Source organism: Suncus etruscus, chromosome 12, assembly GCF_024139225.1.
Source record: "Suncus etruscus isolate mSunEtr1 chromosome 12, mSunEtr1.pri.cur, whole genome shotgun sequence".
Lineage (NCBI taxonomy): Eukaryota > Metazoa > Chordata > Mammalia > Eulipotyphla > Soricidae > Suncus > Suncus etruscus.
Genome location: NC_064859.1, coordinates 3,449,792 through 3,467,500, shown reverse-complemented (window position 1 = coordinate 3,467,500; position 17,709 = coordinate 3,449,792). Strand labels below are relative to the sequence as shown.

Here is a 17,709-nt window from a genome sequence, read left to right as displayed (position 1 = left end):
GCAGCCAGCCCTTGCACCCAGAATTCTGCCCTCCTCAGCCATAGAGGCTACCCTTGTTAACACTTCCCCAAGTAGCCTGCAGCAGCTAATCCTACCCTGCTGTAGCTGAGTCCATCGCAGCCAGCCTAAGTGATTGAGATGGGCCAGAACAGGCCAAACCTAGGCAGACCCATAGAAGGGCTCTGGAGAATCCCTTAGCACGGAGGCAGTCCATATCCAGGGTCCTCTGGCAGGGCCCAGTCACTAGGCTGCCTGTCTGCCAGAGCTGGGTCCAGTCCCACGAGAAGGATGACAGGATGGGGAACTGATGGAGGCAGATCCCAGAGGCATGCCTTGTGCCCTCACAGGGGATATGGAGCCACCTCAGTACGTGGAGGAGCTGGAGGATGATGTATTCCAGCCCGAGGACGGGGAGTCCAGCCTGCAGCCCCGCAGCCTGCTCTCTGCCCACCTGTTTGCCCAGAGCCAGCTGGACTGCCCCCTAGGCCGCCTTCAGCTCTTCCCTCTCACCCATTGCTGCGGCCCTGGACTTCGACCCACCAGCCAGGAAGACAAGGCCACCCAGACCCTCAGTCCTGCGTCCCCAAGTCAGGGCGTCATGTTGCCTTGTGGGGTGACTGAGGAACCCCAGCGCCTCTTTTACGGTGAGTGCCTTAAGCTTCAGGACTCCTCCCTCAGAGACTGGGGGAAAAGAGGGGACTTTCCCTCCCCAAACCTGCCTCCGTTATTTCCTTCCCCAAACTGAGTGGCTGGCATTCACTCTTGAATCTGACCCTCTGTCTCTCTGCCTGTAACTGCTCACTGCTTTGAACCCCTCGGGCCCCAGGAAGAGACAGTTGCCTTTCTAGGCGTTTTGCTCTTTCATCTCTTCCTGGAGGGAGTCGACAGTGAGTTCATATCAATGAAAAGAAGGGAATGTGGGTGTTCATTTTTTATCTCCCACTCCACCTCCACCCTATTCCTGCATCCTGGTAGGGGACAAAAAGCCCCCAAACATCCCTTCTTGGAGAGAAGGTTCCTGAAAACAGAAGGTGACTTCTAGTAGTCACTTGGGAGCGTCTGTGCTTGGAAGGGGAAGTGGAGAAAGAGGCTTTGGGCTTGCTGGGATCCTTGCCAGCAAGGGGCTGTTTTGGGCTCAATCAGACAAGACCCCTCCATTCGTGGGCTTAAATGGTTAGTTTTATGACCAGCACGTCCTCCTCTGGCAAAGGGCAGGGTTGGACACTCCACCTGTTTTCCCCTTTAGCACAGTAGCCGGCAGAGGGAGGGGGATGAAGCCGAGGCACTCTTGAGGAGGTTTGATGCAGGGATTCTCTCGGGGAGCCTGCCCCCAGGAAGCTCCAGGCTTTGCCTTTCTGGAGGGGTGCTGAGCCCAAGGGGGCAAGCGGGCGCCCCTGGCGGCCATTGGGCGCAGCTCAGCGCTCTGGCCTGCGCTCAGCCAGCCCCGCCCCGGTGGCTCTAAGTTTACTTACTCACCCTTAGCTGCTTTTTGGTTTGACTTTTTCTTCTTTCTGGCATTGCTCTCTACCTTGGAACAGCTGGTGCCCTTCCAGAGCGGGGAGCTAAGCCTGTGGCTGCAGGAATTCCTATTGCTACTCGAGTTGTAAACAGTGGTCAAGTGTAGCTTGGTAAATAAGGAGAGAGGTTGGCAAATCGGCCCAGTCATGCTACCTGTGCCCGGGATAAGGGAGATCTAGAGGGGGGCTGTTTGCCCTTCCCCTCCTGTTTGCCTAGCATCAACTCTGACACGCAGCAGGCACACCAGGCATCCAGATTTTAAGTACCCCAATAAAACAGGCTAAGCTTCCCCTCCTTTCCTGAGTCGGGTTTATCTTCACACCCAAGTCTTGGAGAAGGCTTTAAAATGTGGGCCCTCTGTCTCTGCAGGCAATGCCGGTTATCGCCTCCCTCTCCCTGCCAGCTTGCCCCTGGGTGAGCCGCCCCGCGAAGGGCAGGGGCAGCAGCGTGCGGAAGTACAGATTGCCCGAAAGCTTCAGTGCATCGCAGACCAGTTCCATCAGCTTCACATGGAGCAAGTATGTCGGGGGACTTGGGAGGACTTCCTGTGGGATCCGGTGGGAGTGGGGCACACGGCTGTCTGCCAGGCCCCAGATGTGGTCCTCACAGTTTTGGCCTTGACTCTCGGGTTTCCCTTCCTCCGAGTGCTCCGAGCCATCTAAGGTCCCGATGATGCTTCCTTGGGATCCAGTGACACGGCTTTCAGCAGCCCTTACTTGAAAAACTGTCTTCTTGAGACCAGGTTTGCTCTTCATTTACCGAAAGGGAGTGTGTTGGGCAGCTTCAAGGGACCCTGCAGTGCCCACTTTTTTGAACTGGGGGTTCCAGCATGTGCAGCGTGTGGCCCCTGGAGCACTGCCAGGAAGAACCCCCCAAACACAGTGTTAGGAGCAGCCCTTGTGCACCCCTGGATGTGGTCCCCCAACCAAGAGGGAGGAGAAGACAGATGCTTTTTTTCCAGGGCGCTGTAATCCAACTGGACTGCCTGGGTGCCAGGCAGAGGAGGCACAGTGGGAAGCTGGAGGGAGCCCAGGGATGGTCCTGAGCGAGTGGGGGAAAGTGGGGGAACCGGTTGCAACCTGACACTTTCCAGCTGGGGAAGCTGCTCCGCATTGTCTCCCTGGGCCTGGGCCTCCCTCCCAGATTCTCTCTGGACCGACTGCTGCCCGGTGCTGGGCCGGGTGCTTGGCGGCCGCCTGGCAACAGCCCCGCCAGGGCGGAGCATCGCGTGTCAGTGGAACATGTGGCAGAGTCCATCAACAAAGGCGGCGGCTGGCAGGCTCGTGCGGCAGGAGCCCTCTGTGCCATGGGCTGGAGGCTGCCCGGCTTCGGCTTCGGCTTCGGCTTCGCAGCCGCTGTCTGAGCCAACCCCTGAGGCACTTAACCCTTCTTCTCTGGGCCACCTTTCTGGCTGGCTGCCCAGGCAGGGAGCGAATCCCAGCCACAGCAACCACGGCTGACACCAAGACACAGCACCTGGGAACAAACTTGTTCCTGACTCTGGGACCTTTTCCCTGCTGTGTGTGTGTGTGTGTGTGTGTGTGTGTGTGTGTGTGTGTGTGTGTGTGTGTGTGTGTCAATGTCTGTGTCTCTTTTTGTGTCTGTGTGCCTGCAGGAAGTAAATAAGCACACTTCCCAAAACTTGGCAGATGCTGAAGGTAACTTCAGAGGGCCAGGGAATAGTAACTTTGGTTTAAGGGCAAATAGTTGCTGGCACCAGGAGAAAGAGAAATTCACTTTGGGTATCCTGAGAATGGGCCATGGGGGTGAGAAGTGCTTCTGAGGGAAACGTGACTTGACCTGGCCTGGTGACTGACTGACTGTTTTAGTCCTGTAGTTGTCGAGAAATGGGGCCTGTGGGGGGATCCTAAACAGATAGTAAGGTAGCCTGGCCACCTCCTCAGGTCCCACACTTTAGTGCCTTCCTCTGATTGTTTTTTGGAAACTTGGTTCAAAGTTTTCCCCTTAGTGAGTGAACTCACTCTGATTCTTGGTTTCTTGAGGTCTCTTGCACTCTTTCCTTGCTCATTTACTCCCTCTTCTGGGTTGGAGAGGCCATGAAAGGAGTCCAACTCCCAGTTTCCAGTCTGGGTGCTGAGGCAGATAGGACACCGGACTATGGACTCCTTCATCCTCGGTGGAACCATCTGGAAGGCAGCTTCATCAATTCCTAATAGAAAGCTTCCTCACTTCGTGTTTCCAGAATATTTTCTCCTCCAGTGGCTAGTCCCTGTGGGCTCAGGCATCATGGGTACCTTCCCAGCCAGGTTGAGCAGTTCACTGCCCTCTCTTCCATCCATATTGTTTGTTCCCCGCATGTAGCTCTGAGCTGCTTTGCAGTTCCCCCCTTAACCTGCTGCTACCTCTTGGAGGGTATAGTTCAGATCTAGACAGGATGCTGGCCTCTCAAACAGCCAGTCACCCCAGCAGGCTAAGGGCCAAAACAGCTGGCCTGAGTTCCCTGTGTCCCCCTCCCCCCCAAACACACTCTCCTGCCAACCACCTCCTCTGTCTTGTCAGAGCAGGAGATTGGCCAGTGAGGGCTTTACAGCCCAGACTTTCCATTGCACGGAGACAAAGAGCTAGGGTTTTGCCTCTTCTCTATTGCTTATACTACCTCTGCTATCCATCCTGTGGGGGGTGGAAGGGGCCACCCAAACCATGGTCTCAACAGAGGGGCTGCTGATACTCAGGGGACTTGAGCAGCTGGTTGTCAACAGTGAGCCATGGTCTGGATTTGATGACTATATAAACTCCAGTTGAATATTTCATATCTGGAAAGCATTGTTGTCACACCTCTTCTCTGATGCTTTGCAAGGAAACAAGACTGGAGGGAGTTTAGGATGAGGTCTCTAGGTTCGGGCTTCAAAGTTACTTGTTCCATGGTTGAGTGTCTGTCATCAGGCAGTCAGTGGATCTCAGAATCCATTTCCTCTTCTGTGAATGAAAGCCAAAACAAGTGCATTTTACAGAGAAGCCTGAGAAGATATTTGTGACCCTCCCAGGCACTCAGCACATATTCTTTAGTGCTTGTTCCTACCCCCACTCCATATTTGTTCTTGTTCCTTTACAAGCCTAGTTTCCATCCCACGTTCCAAGTTCATCCTTATGTGGAGCAGCCTCTGTCAGCAGCCCTCTCCCTGCCCTGTCCATAGGAACCAGGTCCACACAAGACTCATTCTGGGCAGTAACCTTGAGCTTTTCTCCTCAGAGAATGATGATCACTTCCCATCACTGTCACCTGAACTTATCGAGCCAAGGAAGATGCCCGGAGAGGCAATGAGAGGGTGGAAGGGCCTGAGTACTCTCCTTTCTCTTTCAGACCTGCTGTGCTACCTGATTCTGGAGGGAATATGAGAACCTGATCACAGTTCTTATGACTTGTTTTTCTAGTTTCTGATTTTATTTGGTTTGTGAGCCCTGGTAGTACTCAGGGACTGCTCCTTGCGCTGTATTCAGGGATCCCTCCTAGCAGCTCTTGGGCAACCCTATTGTGCCCCAAGGATAGAGCTAGGGTCAATCACATGCAGGCAAGTGGGCAGCTATACTGTATCTCAGGCCCCCTAGCACATTACTTTTCGTTTTGTTTTGTTTCTGCTTTTGGATCACACCCAGCGGCACTCAGGGGTTACTCCTGGCTCTGCACTCAGAAGTTTCTCCTGGCAGGCTTGGGGGCCATATGGGATGCCAGGATTCAAACCTGTGTTGGCCACTTGTAAGGCAAATGCCTTATCACTGTGCTATCACTCCGACTCCCCCCCCCCCCCCAGCATATCTCTTAAAAGAGCATACTGGGCAAAGATCTAGGCCAGCTACCAAATGAACTGCTGTGGGAGAAGGGGTTGTGGGAAAGAAAGGACATGAGCGAGAGGAGAGGGAGGAAGTACACGCAGGGGTCTCAAGCTCAATTTACCAGGGGGCCGCAGGAGGCAAAGTCGGGGTGATCCTTGAGTGCAAAGTCAGTAGTAAGCCTTGAACATTGGGGGGTGTGACCCAAACAACTAAAACAAAACAAAACAAAAAAAGATTCCTCTAGGGCAGGGCCACAAAGTGTTGTACGGCCCGAGGGCCGTGAGTTGGAGACCCCTGGAGTACAGGGAAGAGGGGGGCATGAGCAAGGAACTGGGGGCAGAATATCAAGGAACTGCTTGTGCTGAGTTTTCCAACCTCCAAAGCAGGACTATTGTCAGGCCGAGTGAGTGAGGGCCACAACCTGTCCTTTAGGGCTCACCATTGACCTCCTTGGCTGCTCAGGATTGGAAGGGTTCCTCTTTACATTGTACAGTGACCCGCCCAGTAGTCTCATGACCATGGCCTGCCATGACTTGGGCTCTGAGGGCGTCTGTCTGTTTCTGTTGGGAGGAAAGAGGTACTGGTTTACTTCCTCAAGGGGGATCCTGGGCTGCCCTGACCAGAGGCTGAACCTGCTTTCTTCCAGTCTCTGCCACATGATACCGTGTGGCCCTTCTCTTAGGAAAGTCTCCTGGCCCAGTGATATCATACTGACCCTTGGAATGGTAACTAGATAATGTTAAGCCAAGAATTTCTGACAAAGAAGAGTAGCTCTGGTGAACCCTCCCGTGAATAGGCTACAGGAGTCCCTTTTTGAAAGGGACTTTTTCCCTTGATCCAGGAGCGGCTTCATTCAGATCAGATTTGGAAATAACCTGAATAGTGATCTGACTTTCTTTTTTTTTTTTTTTGGTTTTTGGGCCACACCCGTTTGACGCTCAGGGGTTACTCCTGGCTATGCGCTCAGAAATCGCCCCTGGCTTGGGGGACCATATGGGACACCGGGGATCGAACCGCGGTCCGTCCTACGCTAGCGCTTGCAAGGCAGACACCTTACCTCTAGTGCCACCTTCCCAGCCCCCTGACTTTCTGTAAAACCAAATCTGCAAGAAATGTTAGCCACTACTCCATTTCAACTCACTTTAGTTACAATATCACAGAAGGGATCCTGGAATCAGAGGTTAATTTGGGTGTAAATCCCAACTCTGCAACTTAGAAAGAACTTCTGTGTTCTTAGGCCAACCCTTAACCTTCTCTAAGTCTGTTTCTTGTCCTTACTTTGCAGGAATAAGGAAAAAAAAAAAAAAAACCTTAGAAGATTGAATTATATACCACGACTAAGACCTGGCTAGATAGACATTGTGGAATGTGGAGATTTGCTTAGAACTTTACAGTTCTAAGTTCTTAAGTTTTATAGTTCTTGAAGAGCTCTTTGAGAGGCTGCGACTAAAGTGGTGTTTGCACCATTTAACTGGCAGTTTTGCAGCCAGTGGTCTGGATCCTTTGTTCTGAGAGCTCTGACTGCCTCCTGACCTTTCGGGGCTTCTCTCCTATTGGGCATTGGGCAATTCTCAGACGGTGGCCAAGGAAGTTGTTTAGGCTCTCAGTGGGGCTGTGCTGTGGACAGAACCCCCAGATGTTCACCCTCGAGTGCGAAGGGACCCTGGGGAGCCTGGTTCTTCCCAGGAGTGGGAGATCTGCCCAGGGCAGGGCTGGGGGAGGGGAGGGCTGTGCGTGAGAGCCAGTGTCCGGGCTCGGGGGCCCTGTGTTTGCTCTGTGGCTGGCTCTGTTTATACCGCTCGTTATATTTAGCTTCTGAGTCATCAACGTGGCTGACTAGAGGCCCAGTTCCCCACACAACTCTGCACCTGACTGTGCTCTCTTCCAGGAGAAGAGCCTTGTAGTTCCGGATAGTTCCTTCCCTCCTGACCAAGGCAAGCCAAAGGGGATGGGAATTGATTTTTGAGAGAGAGAGAGAGAGAGAGAGAGAGAGAGAGAGAGAGAGAGAGAGAGAGAGAGAGAGAGAGAGAGAGAGAGAGAGAGAGAGAGTGCAAGCCATGGGGATGGGAATTGATTTTTGAGAGAGAGAGAGAAAGAGAGAGAGAGAGAGAGAGTGAGAGAGAGAGAGTGCAAGCCATGGGGATGGGAGTTGATTTTTGCTTTGAGAGAGAGAGAGAGAGAGAGAGAGAGAGTGTGTGTGTGTGTGTGTGTGTGTAAAACTGAGGGAGCTGAGAGAGAGAGAGAGAGAGAGAGAGAGAGAGAGAGAGAGAGAGAGAGTGCAAGCCATGGGGATGGGAATTGATTTTTGAGAGAGAGAGAGAAAGAGAGAGAGAGAGAGAGTGAGAGAGAGAGAGAGTGCAAGCCATGGGGATGGGAGTTGATTTTTGCTTTTAGAGAGAGAGAGAGAGAGAGAGAGAGAGAGAGAGAGAGAGAGAGTGTGTGTGTGTGTGTGTGTGTGTGTGTGTGTGTGTGTGTAAAACTGAGGGAGCTGAGGCTTGGGGAATGGAAGGGAGACACTGAAAAAACAAGGATAAAGAACAATGTTTGGTTTGCCCTGTCTGGCAACCAAGAGGGCATGTTCTATGACCAAAATGACAACTCTCAGTGTATATGTGGTGAAGAAGAGAGGAAGGAGGTCCCACCATCTTCCTGACTCAGGGCACCTTGTCCCCACCCCAGGAACTTGGCACTGGGAGGCTCTAGAGCAGTGCAAATAGTGGGGCTTACCCCCGAGGGGGCTCGAGGCTCCGTAAAGGGGAGCACATTTGACCTTGGCAAACACTGTCATAACAAACTAAGCCTTGTGTTTATGTCTCTGCATGTCTCTAGAGCTGAGAGTTGCTGTGTCCTCCTTCAAATCCTGCTTTTAAAAGCTATGCATTGCAAAATGTGCTCATTGTAGCCATTCATCCAGACATCACCTCTGATTGAAAAATCAGCTCAAGTTATTTTATATATATATATATATTTTTTTGCAGGTTAAAGTTATTTTTAAATAAAGATACTATTTACAGACGAGGGGGGGGCATGAAAAATGTTTTCTTCTTTCTAAGGGGCATGACAAAAATAATTGAGAAGCACTGCTCTAGAGGCACCAGCTGCAAAGCCCCCAGGTTGGAAGTCAGAGCCTTGGGGCTCCTCCTACACTGTCTTGTAGGCATACCACAGTATCTATGCCCGCCTTGGGCCCCTCTCTCGCTGTTGACAAGAGCACACTTACCACTTCCAGTGCTTCTTCAGTACCTAAGAAGGTGCCCCCCCCCCCATAGGCTGATAGAGACATTTAAAATGGAAGGAAATGCAGAGCAGGGAACTTGGGTGATATGGCACAGCCCTGTGCCCAATCCTCATCCTCATGGTCAGTACCAGTGGCTTCTATTTCATTAGAGGTGGCCCTCCTGCTGTTGGTCTGCTGAGGGCTGATTGGTCCCTGACTGCCTGTCCTTTTTGTTTTGTTTTGTTTTGGTTTTTGGGTCACACCCAGTGGTGTGAGTTCTTGACTCCGTGCTCAGAAGTTGCTCTTGGCAAGCACAGGGGACCATATGGGATGCCGGGATTTCAACCACTGTCTGTTTGTGCAAGGCAAGCTGCATGCAAGGCAAAGGCCCTACCGCTGTGCTATTTCTCCGTGTAGCTGCTGGAGTGGTCTCCATGGCCCTTAGTGCCACTGTCTGGGCTGAGGAAGCTCTGACAGGGAGTATTTTCTTCCTTCCCATTTTGCTCCACTGATGGATCCAGAGCTGACAGCATTGGAAGCACTGGGTGTCCTGAGCCCAGGAAGCTGTCTCCTAGCCCTAGGCAGAAGGTCTGGAATTGACACAAGCCTTCTCAGAGTGAAAAGTCAGGAATTTCTCTTGATGCCAGTCAGGGATGGCCATCCAAGGGTGGGTGCTGTGAGCTCCTTCTACCAGGAGGCCCAGTTTCTCTCTCATCCCCAGGCGGGAGAGCTGAGTGGCTGGTACTACTATGAGACCTGGTACCTTCTGTAATTTTTTCAGTTTATCACCTGCATCGCCTTGCAGTGTCCACTTCCTTAGCTCCATTTGATGAGAATCCGAGGCATGAGGCTCACACCATGTGACCCCAAAGATGCTAAGCTGGGACTGGACAGATAAGACTGATCCTTGGGGCCGGGAAGGTGGCGCTAGAGGTAAGGTGTCTGCCTTACAAGCGCTAGCGTAGGACGGACCGCGGTTCGATCCCCCGGCGTCCCATATGGTCTCCCCAAGCCAGGGGCAATTTCTGAGCTCATAGCCAGGAGTAACCCCTGAGTGTCAAACGGGTGTGGCCCAAAAACCAAAAAAAAAAAAAAAAAGACTGATCCTAAAGTCAGTCTCCTCTCCTCTCCTCATTAAGCCTGCTGGTATTCAGCAAGCACGGTCCTGAACGTGAAGACACCCCATTGCCTGCCCTCCTGGTACTGCCTTCGGAACAGTCAGCTCTATGTTCTTACAGGTCAAAATCCCCTCACAGGGAAAAATCACAAGGAGAGGCTTTCTCTCCTCATCTTCACAGCCTTCAGAACTCCTTGCTCAGTTGGGTGCTTGATAAAAGCACTGAGGGAAAATATCTCTCCCACTTCCTTCCAGTGGAATTTTCCTAAAGGCTCTCTTATCTCCTGTTCTCAGCCCAAGGCTCTTTCCTTCAACCCCGGGGGAGTGTGGGGGTGTAGACAGGTTGAGGGAAAGGAAGGGAAGGGGGAAAACATCACTTTATGGAGTATCTCGCCCTGTGAAGCAGGGTCTACACAATTCTGTATTTTCAGAATTTTCAGAATAGAGAATGACTTCAGAACACGATCTGATGTTTTGATTTCAGACCCATTTTAGCTTCATCTCTGTTTGATCTTTAGTTAGCTCTGCCTTTGGAAGGTTTCATTTCTTGTTTTCTGGTCCACAGCATCCTTACTAAATAGTTAATGATCTGGAAATAATGTCTTTAAACATACTAAGGGAACAGTTCTGTGGCACTTCTCGTTGAATCATTAATGCACCTTCCTAATGCAAATAAACATACTGTAATATTTTATTGAAAGAGCAGAACTATGGTGTCACAAGTCAGGAATCCCAGGAGGCCACCCGCCACCTCCATTCATTCCCTTGGGGGAAACTTTACTTTTGCTTCCCAGCCTGTAAAATGGGCTTCATAGAATCCATGCTTATCTCTGAGATCTTGGTGAGGTTCACCCAGGAAACTGAAAACCCTGTGTTCTTTTCTTAGTCTGAGACAGCATCCATTGCATCCTGTTTGGGAACTTTCTAGACCTCTTTCAAAGCAAAGCCACAGCATGGCTGGGCTCCTTCTTCTGTATTTTGGGGGTGTTCTGCATTGGCTTTTGTGGGGGCATCTAAGATACTGATGATATATACAGTCCCCAAAGGTGTAAATTGGATCCAGAGAGAGAGAAAAAGAGAGAGCTGCTTATCCAAAGATGGAGAATGCTCTTTAAACCTAAATGGGTCTAAACAGAGTTTGTTTTGTGTAATGTAACCTGTCAGACGCTGTAGCCAGTTCTTGAAAAGAAAAAGTTTTCCCCAAGGGAATGAGTGGAGGTGTTGGGGTGACCTCCTGGGATTCCTGTGGGGTTCTCCACAGTCTGCAGGCTGATCCAATTAACAGTCGTGGCAAGTGGATCTTTTGTTCGCCAGACGTCAGCTGTTTGTGGGTTATCTCGCCAGGCTGACTTGTCTATTCCTAGTCCAGTGTACATTTGTTGAATTTCTACTGCCTGTCCCATGTGCCACCTCACATACTGGGGGGAAGACTTGGACACTCTCCAGGTAACCACCATCAGCCCTTGATCATAAAAAGGAAGGGAGACCAAGGTCATGAAGTCTCTGAAACTTGACTCTAACTAAAGAGAATTTTCTTTTTCTTTCTGCTTTTGGTTTTTGTTTCAAGGCCTCACTCATCTATACCAGAAGGGAGGGGCCTGGTTCAGTGCTGGGGCTAGGGGTATTCTTATCAGTGCTTAGGGACCATCCAGTGACAGGGATTGAACCCACCCTAGGGGTCCCACATTTGAGTCCTTTAAGCTATCTGTCTGACCCCTGTTTTTAGTTCTTATTTGGAGGGGGTGAGGATTTTGTTCTTTTGGGAGGGGGTCACACCCTTATGCTCCCGGCTTACTCCTGGCTCTAGGCTCCAGATCACTCTTGGTAGTACCCTGGAAACCATATGTGTTCCTGGAGATTGAACCAGAGATAGTCATGTAGATGGTAGACTATCTCTCTGGCCCTTACTTGTTTATTTTTTAGTGTTGAGGATGGTACCCAGGGTGGCACACAGGTGAGGCCTGTACTCTGCTGGACCACATGCCTGGCCTGAAAGAATATTTCTTTTGGCGATACCTGGCTGTGTTAAGGGTTTACTCCTGGCTCTGTGCTCAAGGATTACTCCTAGTGGGACTTGGGGAACCCTAAGAGGTACCTAGATCAAACGGTGCCATGTCTTTGCAAGGCCATTCTCTTACCCACTGTCCTTTTTCCTTTGTCCCTAAACAGAGAATTTTTCTTCACCTTTTTCAGACCTTTCTTTTGGCATTCATTTGTTCTACCCTTTGGCCTGAGACCTGTTCTCTGACTATGAGACCCTTGAAGGGTCTGGCTTAAATTTAAATTACCATCAGATTCCCACCCCCTCATCCCAGCCTTCTCCTGGGGCACCCTGACTGCTTTCGGAGAGCCCCTGCTAAGCAGGGTCCTCACCTTTCAGTGGCACTCTGGGCCTTGCTCCAAGGGACCAAGTTCATTGATCTCAGATTATGTGCTGGGCACTGGGCCAGGTGCATGGAGTCAGACGCCAGGCAGACTCTTTCCTAGTTCCTCCTTTATTCTCCCCTTCCCTTACTCTCCCTCTCCTGGAGGGCCCCACTTACTCAGTTCTTGCTCTTTTGTTGATTGTGGGCATTTGATGCTATTGATTTCCTTCCTCCTTGCTTCCTCTCATTTGTCTCCCTTCAAAATTTCAAATCATTTTGTGTGTGTGTGTGTGTGTGTTTTTGGTCACACCCAGCAGTGCTCAGGGATTACTCCTGGCTCCATGCTCAGAAATTGCTCCTGGCAGGCACAGGGGACCATATGGGACACCGGGATTCGAACCAATGACCTTCTGCATGAAAGGCAAACGCCTTACCTCCATGCTATCTCTCCGGCCCCCAAATCATTTTTCTTTATAGTCAAACTCCTTTGTTTAATTTCTTTTTGTTTTGTTTTGTTTTTGGGTCACACCTGGCAGCACTCAGGGGTTCCTCCTGGCTCTATGCTCAGAAATTGCCCCTGGCAGGCTTGGGGGACCATATGGGACTCCAGAATTTGAACCACCGTCCTTCTGCATGCAAGGCAAACACCCTACCTCCATGCTACCTCTGGCCCCTCCTTTGTTTAATTTCTATTAAGAAAAGTTATGTTTTATTATTTGATATAAGAAGTAGGGCTTTGGGGCCAGTGAGGTGGCGCTAGAGGTAAGGTGTCTGCCTTGCAAGCGCTAGCCAAGGAAGGACTGCAGTTTGATCCCCCGGCATCCCATATGGTCCCCCAAAGCCAGGGGCAATTTCTGAGAGCTTAGCCAGGAGTAACCCCTGAGCATCAAATGGGTGTGACCGCAAAAAGAAAAAAGGAAGGAAGAAAGGAAGGAAGGAAGGAAGGAAGGAAGGAAGGAAGGAAGGAAGGAAGGAAGGAAGGAAGGAAGGAAGGAAGGAAGAAGAAAGAAAGAAAGAAAGAAAGAAAGAAAGAAAGAAAGAAAGAAAGAAAGAAAGAAAGAAAGAAAGAAAGAAAGAAAGAAAGAAAGAAAGAAAGCAGTAGCTTTTGGAAGAGAGCTGTGATTTGACTTATTTTTAGTAAAGGGTTTTGTGTGTGTGTTTTTTGTGTATGGGGGCAGGGATTGTCTGCCCTGTAGCAGGAGAATATAAGTGGAATATCTGTGGCATTTGCTTGTCCCCAGAGAAAAGGGCTCCTGGGACTGTTGGCCAGTTTCTGTGCTAGGTTTTGCCAGCCTCACAGCTGTAAGATAAGCAGTAAGACCCAGCTTATCTTTTGGGGGACAGTCTGTTCTGGGCCCTCCTCCCTGCCACAGACCAACAGCCTTCTGAGTTATAATCCTATGGACAATTATAGATGACTAAGCCCAAATCTCAAAGCCTTAGGGTTGGAAAGCACCTCCAGAGTTTCCAAATAGAAGCTTCTCTGTGGCCTGGCTGCTGTACGACCACCTGGGCAAGATTTACCACTGGCTTGGCCAAGTGATTATCTGGCAAGAAGAGATGGAGAAAGAACTTGAAGAAAACTTCCAATCGTGGAGCATTCATTTTCTTCTAGGATATAAGATCATGAGTGATTTTATTCTCAATTTTCTTATTTATTCTCTTTTCCCACTTTTCAACAATTAGCTTACAATGATATTAGAATAGAGGGTCTAGAATAGAATACCAGAGAGACAGCACAGGGGTTAAGGCACTTGCCTTGCACATGATCAACTCAGGTTCAGTTCCTGTACCCTACATGGTCCTACGATCATTTCTAGGAGGGATCCCTGAGCTTAAAGCCAAGAGTAAACCCTGAACATTGCAAAAACTAAAACCCAAGCCAAACCCAAACAAAAGACAGACAGTGCTACTTCTCATTTTAAAAGTGTCATTCAGGGAGCTTGTTCAGTATACAATTTCTTAGACCTTTTCCTTGGAGATTTTGACTCAGGTGGTCTAGGTGAGACCAGAGGATTCCTTTTGTTTTGTTTTTGTTTGGGGGTCACTCTTTTTGATGCTCAGGGGTTACTCTTGGCTCTGCACTCAGGAATCACCCCTGGTGGGCTCTGGGACCATAAAAGATTCTGAGGATTGAATCTAGGTTGGCTGTGTGCAAGACATACTCTCTACCCATTGTACTATTGCTCTGGCCCCAAGACTGGGGAACTTTTTTTTTTTTTTTTTTTTTTGGTTTTTGGGCCACACCCGTTTGATGCTCAGGGGTTACTCCTGGCTCAGAAATCATTCCTGGCTTGGGGGGACCATATGGGACGCCGGGGGATCGAACTGCGGTCCATTCTATGCTAGCGCTTGCAAGGCAGATACCTTACCTCTAGCGCCACCTTCCCAGCCCCTACCAGGGAACTCTTAAATGAGTTGGGTACCTCAGTGGGGTCTGTGATGCCAGTTTGGGAACCACTGACGTAATACAACATCAGCATTTTTCCTTTGAGGCCAGAGATCCCATCTGTTGCAGCCTCTAGTCCCTGGATCCTAGAGCCATCCATCCACCTGCTTTCACTGCTGATTGCTGAGTCGTGCGGCTGACCTGGAACCTGGATCTTTCTCAAAGGTTAATATGTGCCCTGCCCCCTGCACCTAGGTCTGCCAGTGTCTTCAGGAAAGCCTAAGCCTTCCTGTCTAACAGCCATCTTTGGCCACAGCTGCTTCTGGTTACCCCAGCACCCACAGATGATGGATGTGAGTTCCTCCTCCCCAGAGACCTCAGGACCCATAGTTTATCCAGACAGCTGGTAGCCACCTTGAAGCGAGTTTAGAAAGAATCGGAGGCCCCCAGGGATGTCATTGATCTGTGTACTGCCTCACAAAATTGCGGTCCCTCTGGTCCCTCTCCTTTGACTCTTGAGCTATTGATGATTGAGAGAAAAGTGGCCTAGAGGGGATGTCTAAGCTGCTAAAGGTCTTCATTGTGATGGCTCCAGGACCAGATGATATGGCTTCTGTCCACTCTGTCACTGACTAGCTAGATGGCCAAATGACTCAAACTCAATGATCGCATCTGTCAAATGAAGCGGTGATACTGCCTCCTGGGGTTGTTGAGGAGGACCAGAGGAGTCGGATGGATGCTGTTGCCTATTCTAATACAGCAGTCCACAGACTTGATGAACAGAAATTTGATTTCAGCCCACAAAAAGGCTGTCACTATTTAACACGGTGGTCTCAAGCCTTGGTCCAGGGGACTGCAACCATAAGGTTGAAAGCCACTGCTTCGCCCAGGGGTCTACTAAAAAAAGCCCATTATAATTCTCTTAGTCTGTGTCTCTCATAAGCTCCCAGATATGCTGCTGGATTCTGCTCTGAGGAGCAGCAGAACCTAGAATACTCGCAGCAGAGCTTGACTGTGACTACCGAGCACAGTGATTGGGCTTGACCTTTTCCAGCAGGCACCTGAGGAGACTTGGAATTCCAGCAGCATGGCTCTCGGGGGACCCATCCTTCCTGGCTTCCCCTCCCGCGCTTCGACATGACCTTTGCACCTGTCCTGGGCAGCAGCTGGGGTGGGACGTGTATAGGCAGGGGCGCTCTGCCCAGCTGCTGCAGGCAGGCCCTAGCCTTCGGATTTGCAGCTGAGTCCATTTTCACGCTGCTTTATTCTAACCAGATTTTGTTAAGCTGGGTGTGTTTCCTCTTTTTCACTCATCTTTGTTTACCAAACACAAGGAAGCCATCCTTCTCCTCTGCCACCCGCCTGCCTGCCAGGCCCCTCTGGCCCATGGCGCACCCTGATTTTCTTCCAGTTTTCTGGGTGGTTTCTCCAGCTTCTTCTCTTGAAGGGAAGAGACTTTTGTTTAGATCGTCAATGAGAGCTGGGCCCCCCTAGCGTGACAGCTTTAGTGAGCATCCCACCTCTCTGGCTCAGTTGGCCAAGGCAGGATAAAGGGGAGGCAGGAGGCCATGCAGAGAAGGCAAAGGGCAGCCTGATAGGGCTACGGGTACCCATGCGGCTCAGCTTATCCCCCAGGCTAGTGCTCCCAGTCGACTTCAGCCACGTGCTTCCTCTGTTCCCTTCTGATTCGTAGCTGCCAGGTGGGGGCTGTGGCTGGGGACAACCTGAGAGAAGGTTGCAGCTGCCCTTCCCCAAAGGGTCGCTGGCGTCACCCAGATCCAGCCTGTGTCGGCTGCTGGTGTTGATTCCTCTGTCCACTGGAACCCCTGTGGCAAGGGCCCCAGCCCAGTCCTTCCACCCTGGCAGATAAAGAGAGAACAAAGAGCGCCTCCCCAGCATCCTGGGGCCTCCTTCCAGGTCCCTGGAAAATGGTACCTGTGTGGACAGGGCCTCCAGCACCATTATGGGAACCTTTGACCTCGACCTATGCCCCCAGCTTCCCCGCCTGACAGTAGGACCTGGGATAACCTCCAGAGAGTGGTGTGCATTCTTTGTTTTTGTTTTGTTTTCAAGTATGTTCTTGCTTAACGTTTAATTGGCTCCAGTCAGTAGGAGCGCGCTCCAAGAGGGATTATTTATGGCTTACTGTCAAGAGCAGCTATAAAAAGGGCAGCCCAGAGCCGGAGATGCTGGGAAAGGAGAGAGGGCGGGCGTACAAGCGAAGAGTGTGTCGTGTGTGTGTGTGTGTGTGTGTGTGTGTGTGTGTGTGTGTGTGTGTGTCTGTGTCTGTGTGTGTGTGTCTGTGTGTGTCTGTGTGTCTCTGTGTGTGCGCGCGTGTTTGCACTGGATGAAATCAGATTTTTGCTGCCTCAGCAGTGTGGTTTAAATTGAAGATTAACCCTTTGACCTTCACAGTGTCAAATCACTTGCAGATGGAGGCACCCTCCCTTCCCCCCTTGTTCTCTGTGTTACTTTGGAGTGGGGGCAAGTGGGGGGGGGCACTTCTCTTTCTCTCTGAAGCAAGTTTGTTGTTCATGCAGCTGAGGCTTGAGGGGCTCAGGAGCCAATCTGATTAAAAGCAGCACTTGGCTAAACTCTGGAAAATCCTGCAAGCAGGGGAAAAGTTTAATCCTCTTGTGCACTGTGCAGAAAGAGCCCGGTCTTTTCTTTTCAATGTTAAAACGGCTATTGTTTTTGGAGAACTCTACTATCTCTGTCCTCCCACCTCAAATGCCCCCTCCCCATAACTTGGCCGTGCTGATAGGATTAAAGCACAACCCTCAGACTTGTAGATCTGAACTTTTATTGAAAATCATAAGCCCTTCGGTCCTAGGCTATGGTTAGGAGTCACAAAGATTTTTTTTTTTCTTTCAGCAGGAGCAGAACCAAAATCGCATGTGGTGGCAGGTTCTTTTCTTCCTGCACAACCTCGCTTTGAACAGAGATGAGAACCAGAACGGGGCAGGTCCCAGGTGAGGCTGGGCTGCCTGCCCTCTCCACAGGGGGCACAAGCGAAAGGACATCAGCGAGGATTGAGACTGTGTCTTATGAAGTTGTTTTTGTGGGGATTTATTTTGGGGGGTGCACATGGTGACGGCTCAGGGGTTACTCCTGGCTATGCGCTCAGAATTTGTTCCTGGCTTGGGGGACCATATGGAAAGCCAGGAGATCGAACCGTGGTCCGTCCTAGGTCAGCGTGTGCAAGGCAAGTGCCCTACCACTTGCACCACTGCTCCAGCCTGATTTTTCTCTCTATGTGTACATAAGACATACCCAAGCAGGGTCTGATTCCCTGTTTGGGGCCGCGACC

At 50.6% G+C, this 17,709-nt stretch overlaps 1 protein-coding gene across 1 annotated transcript in view; it reads left to right on the top strand.

Moving 5' to 3' along the window:
- BMF (Bcl2 modifying factor) overlaps nucleotides 1-17,433 on the top strand; it is a 19,033-nt gene extending 1,600 nt beyond the window's left edge. Inside the window, exons 2-4 of the mRNA XM_049785227.1 lie at nucleotides 348-644; nucleotides 1,888-2,036; nucleotides 17,274-17,433. Coding sequence (XP_049641184.1) covers nucleotides 353-644; nucleotides 1,888-2,036; nucleotides 17,274-17,375 — 543 coding nt within the window. The 5' untranslated portion in view covers nucleotides 348-352 and the 3' untranslated portion in view covers nucleotides 17,376-17,433. The remainder of the gene's footprint in view (nucleotides 1-347; nucleotides 645-1,887; nucleotides 2,037-17,273) is intronic.
- Nucleotides 17,434-17,709: the final 276 nt, after the last annotated feature.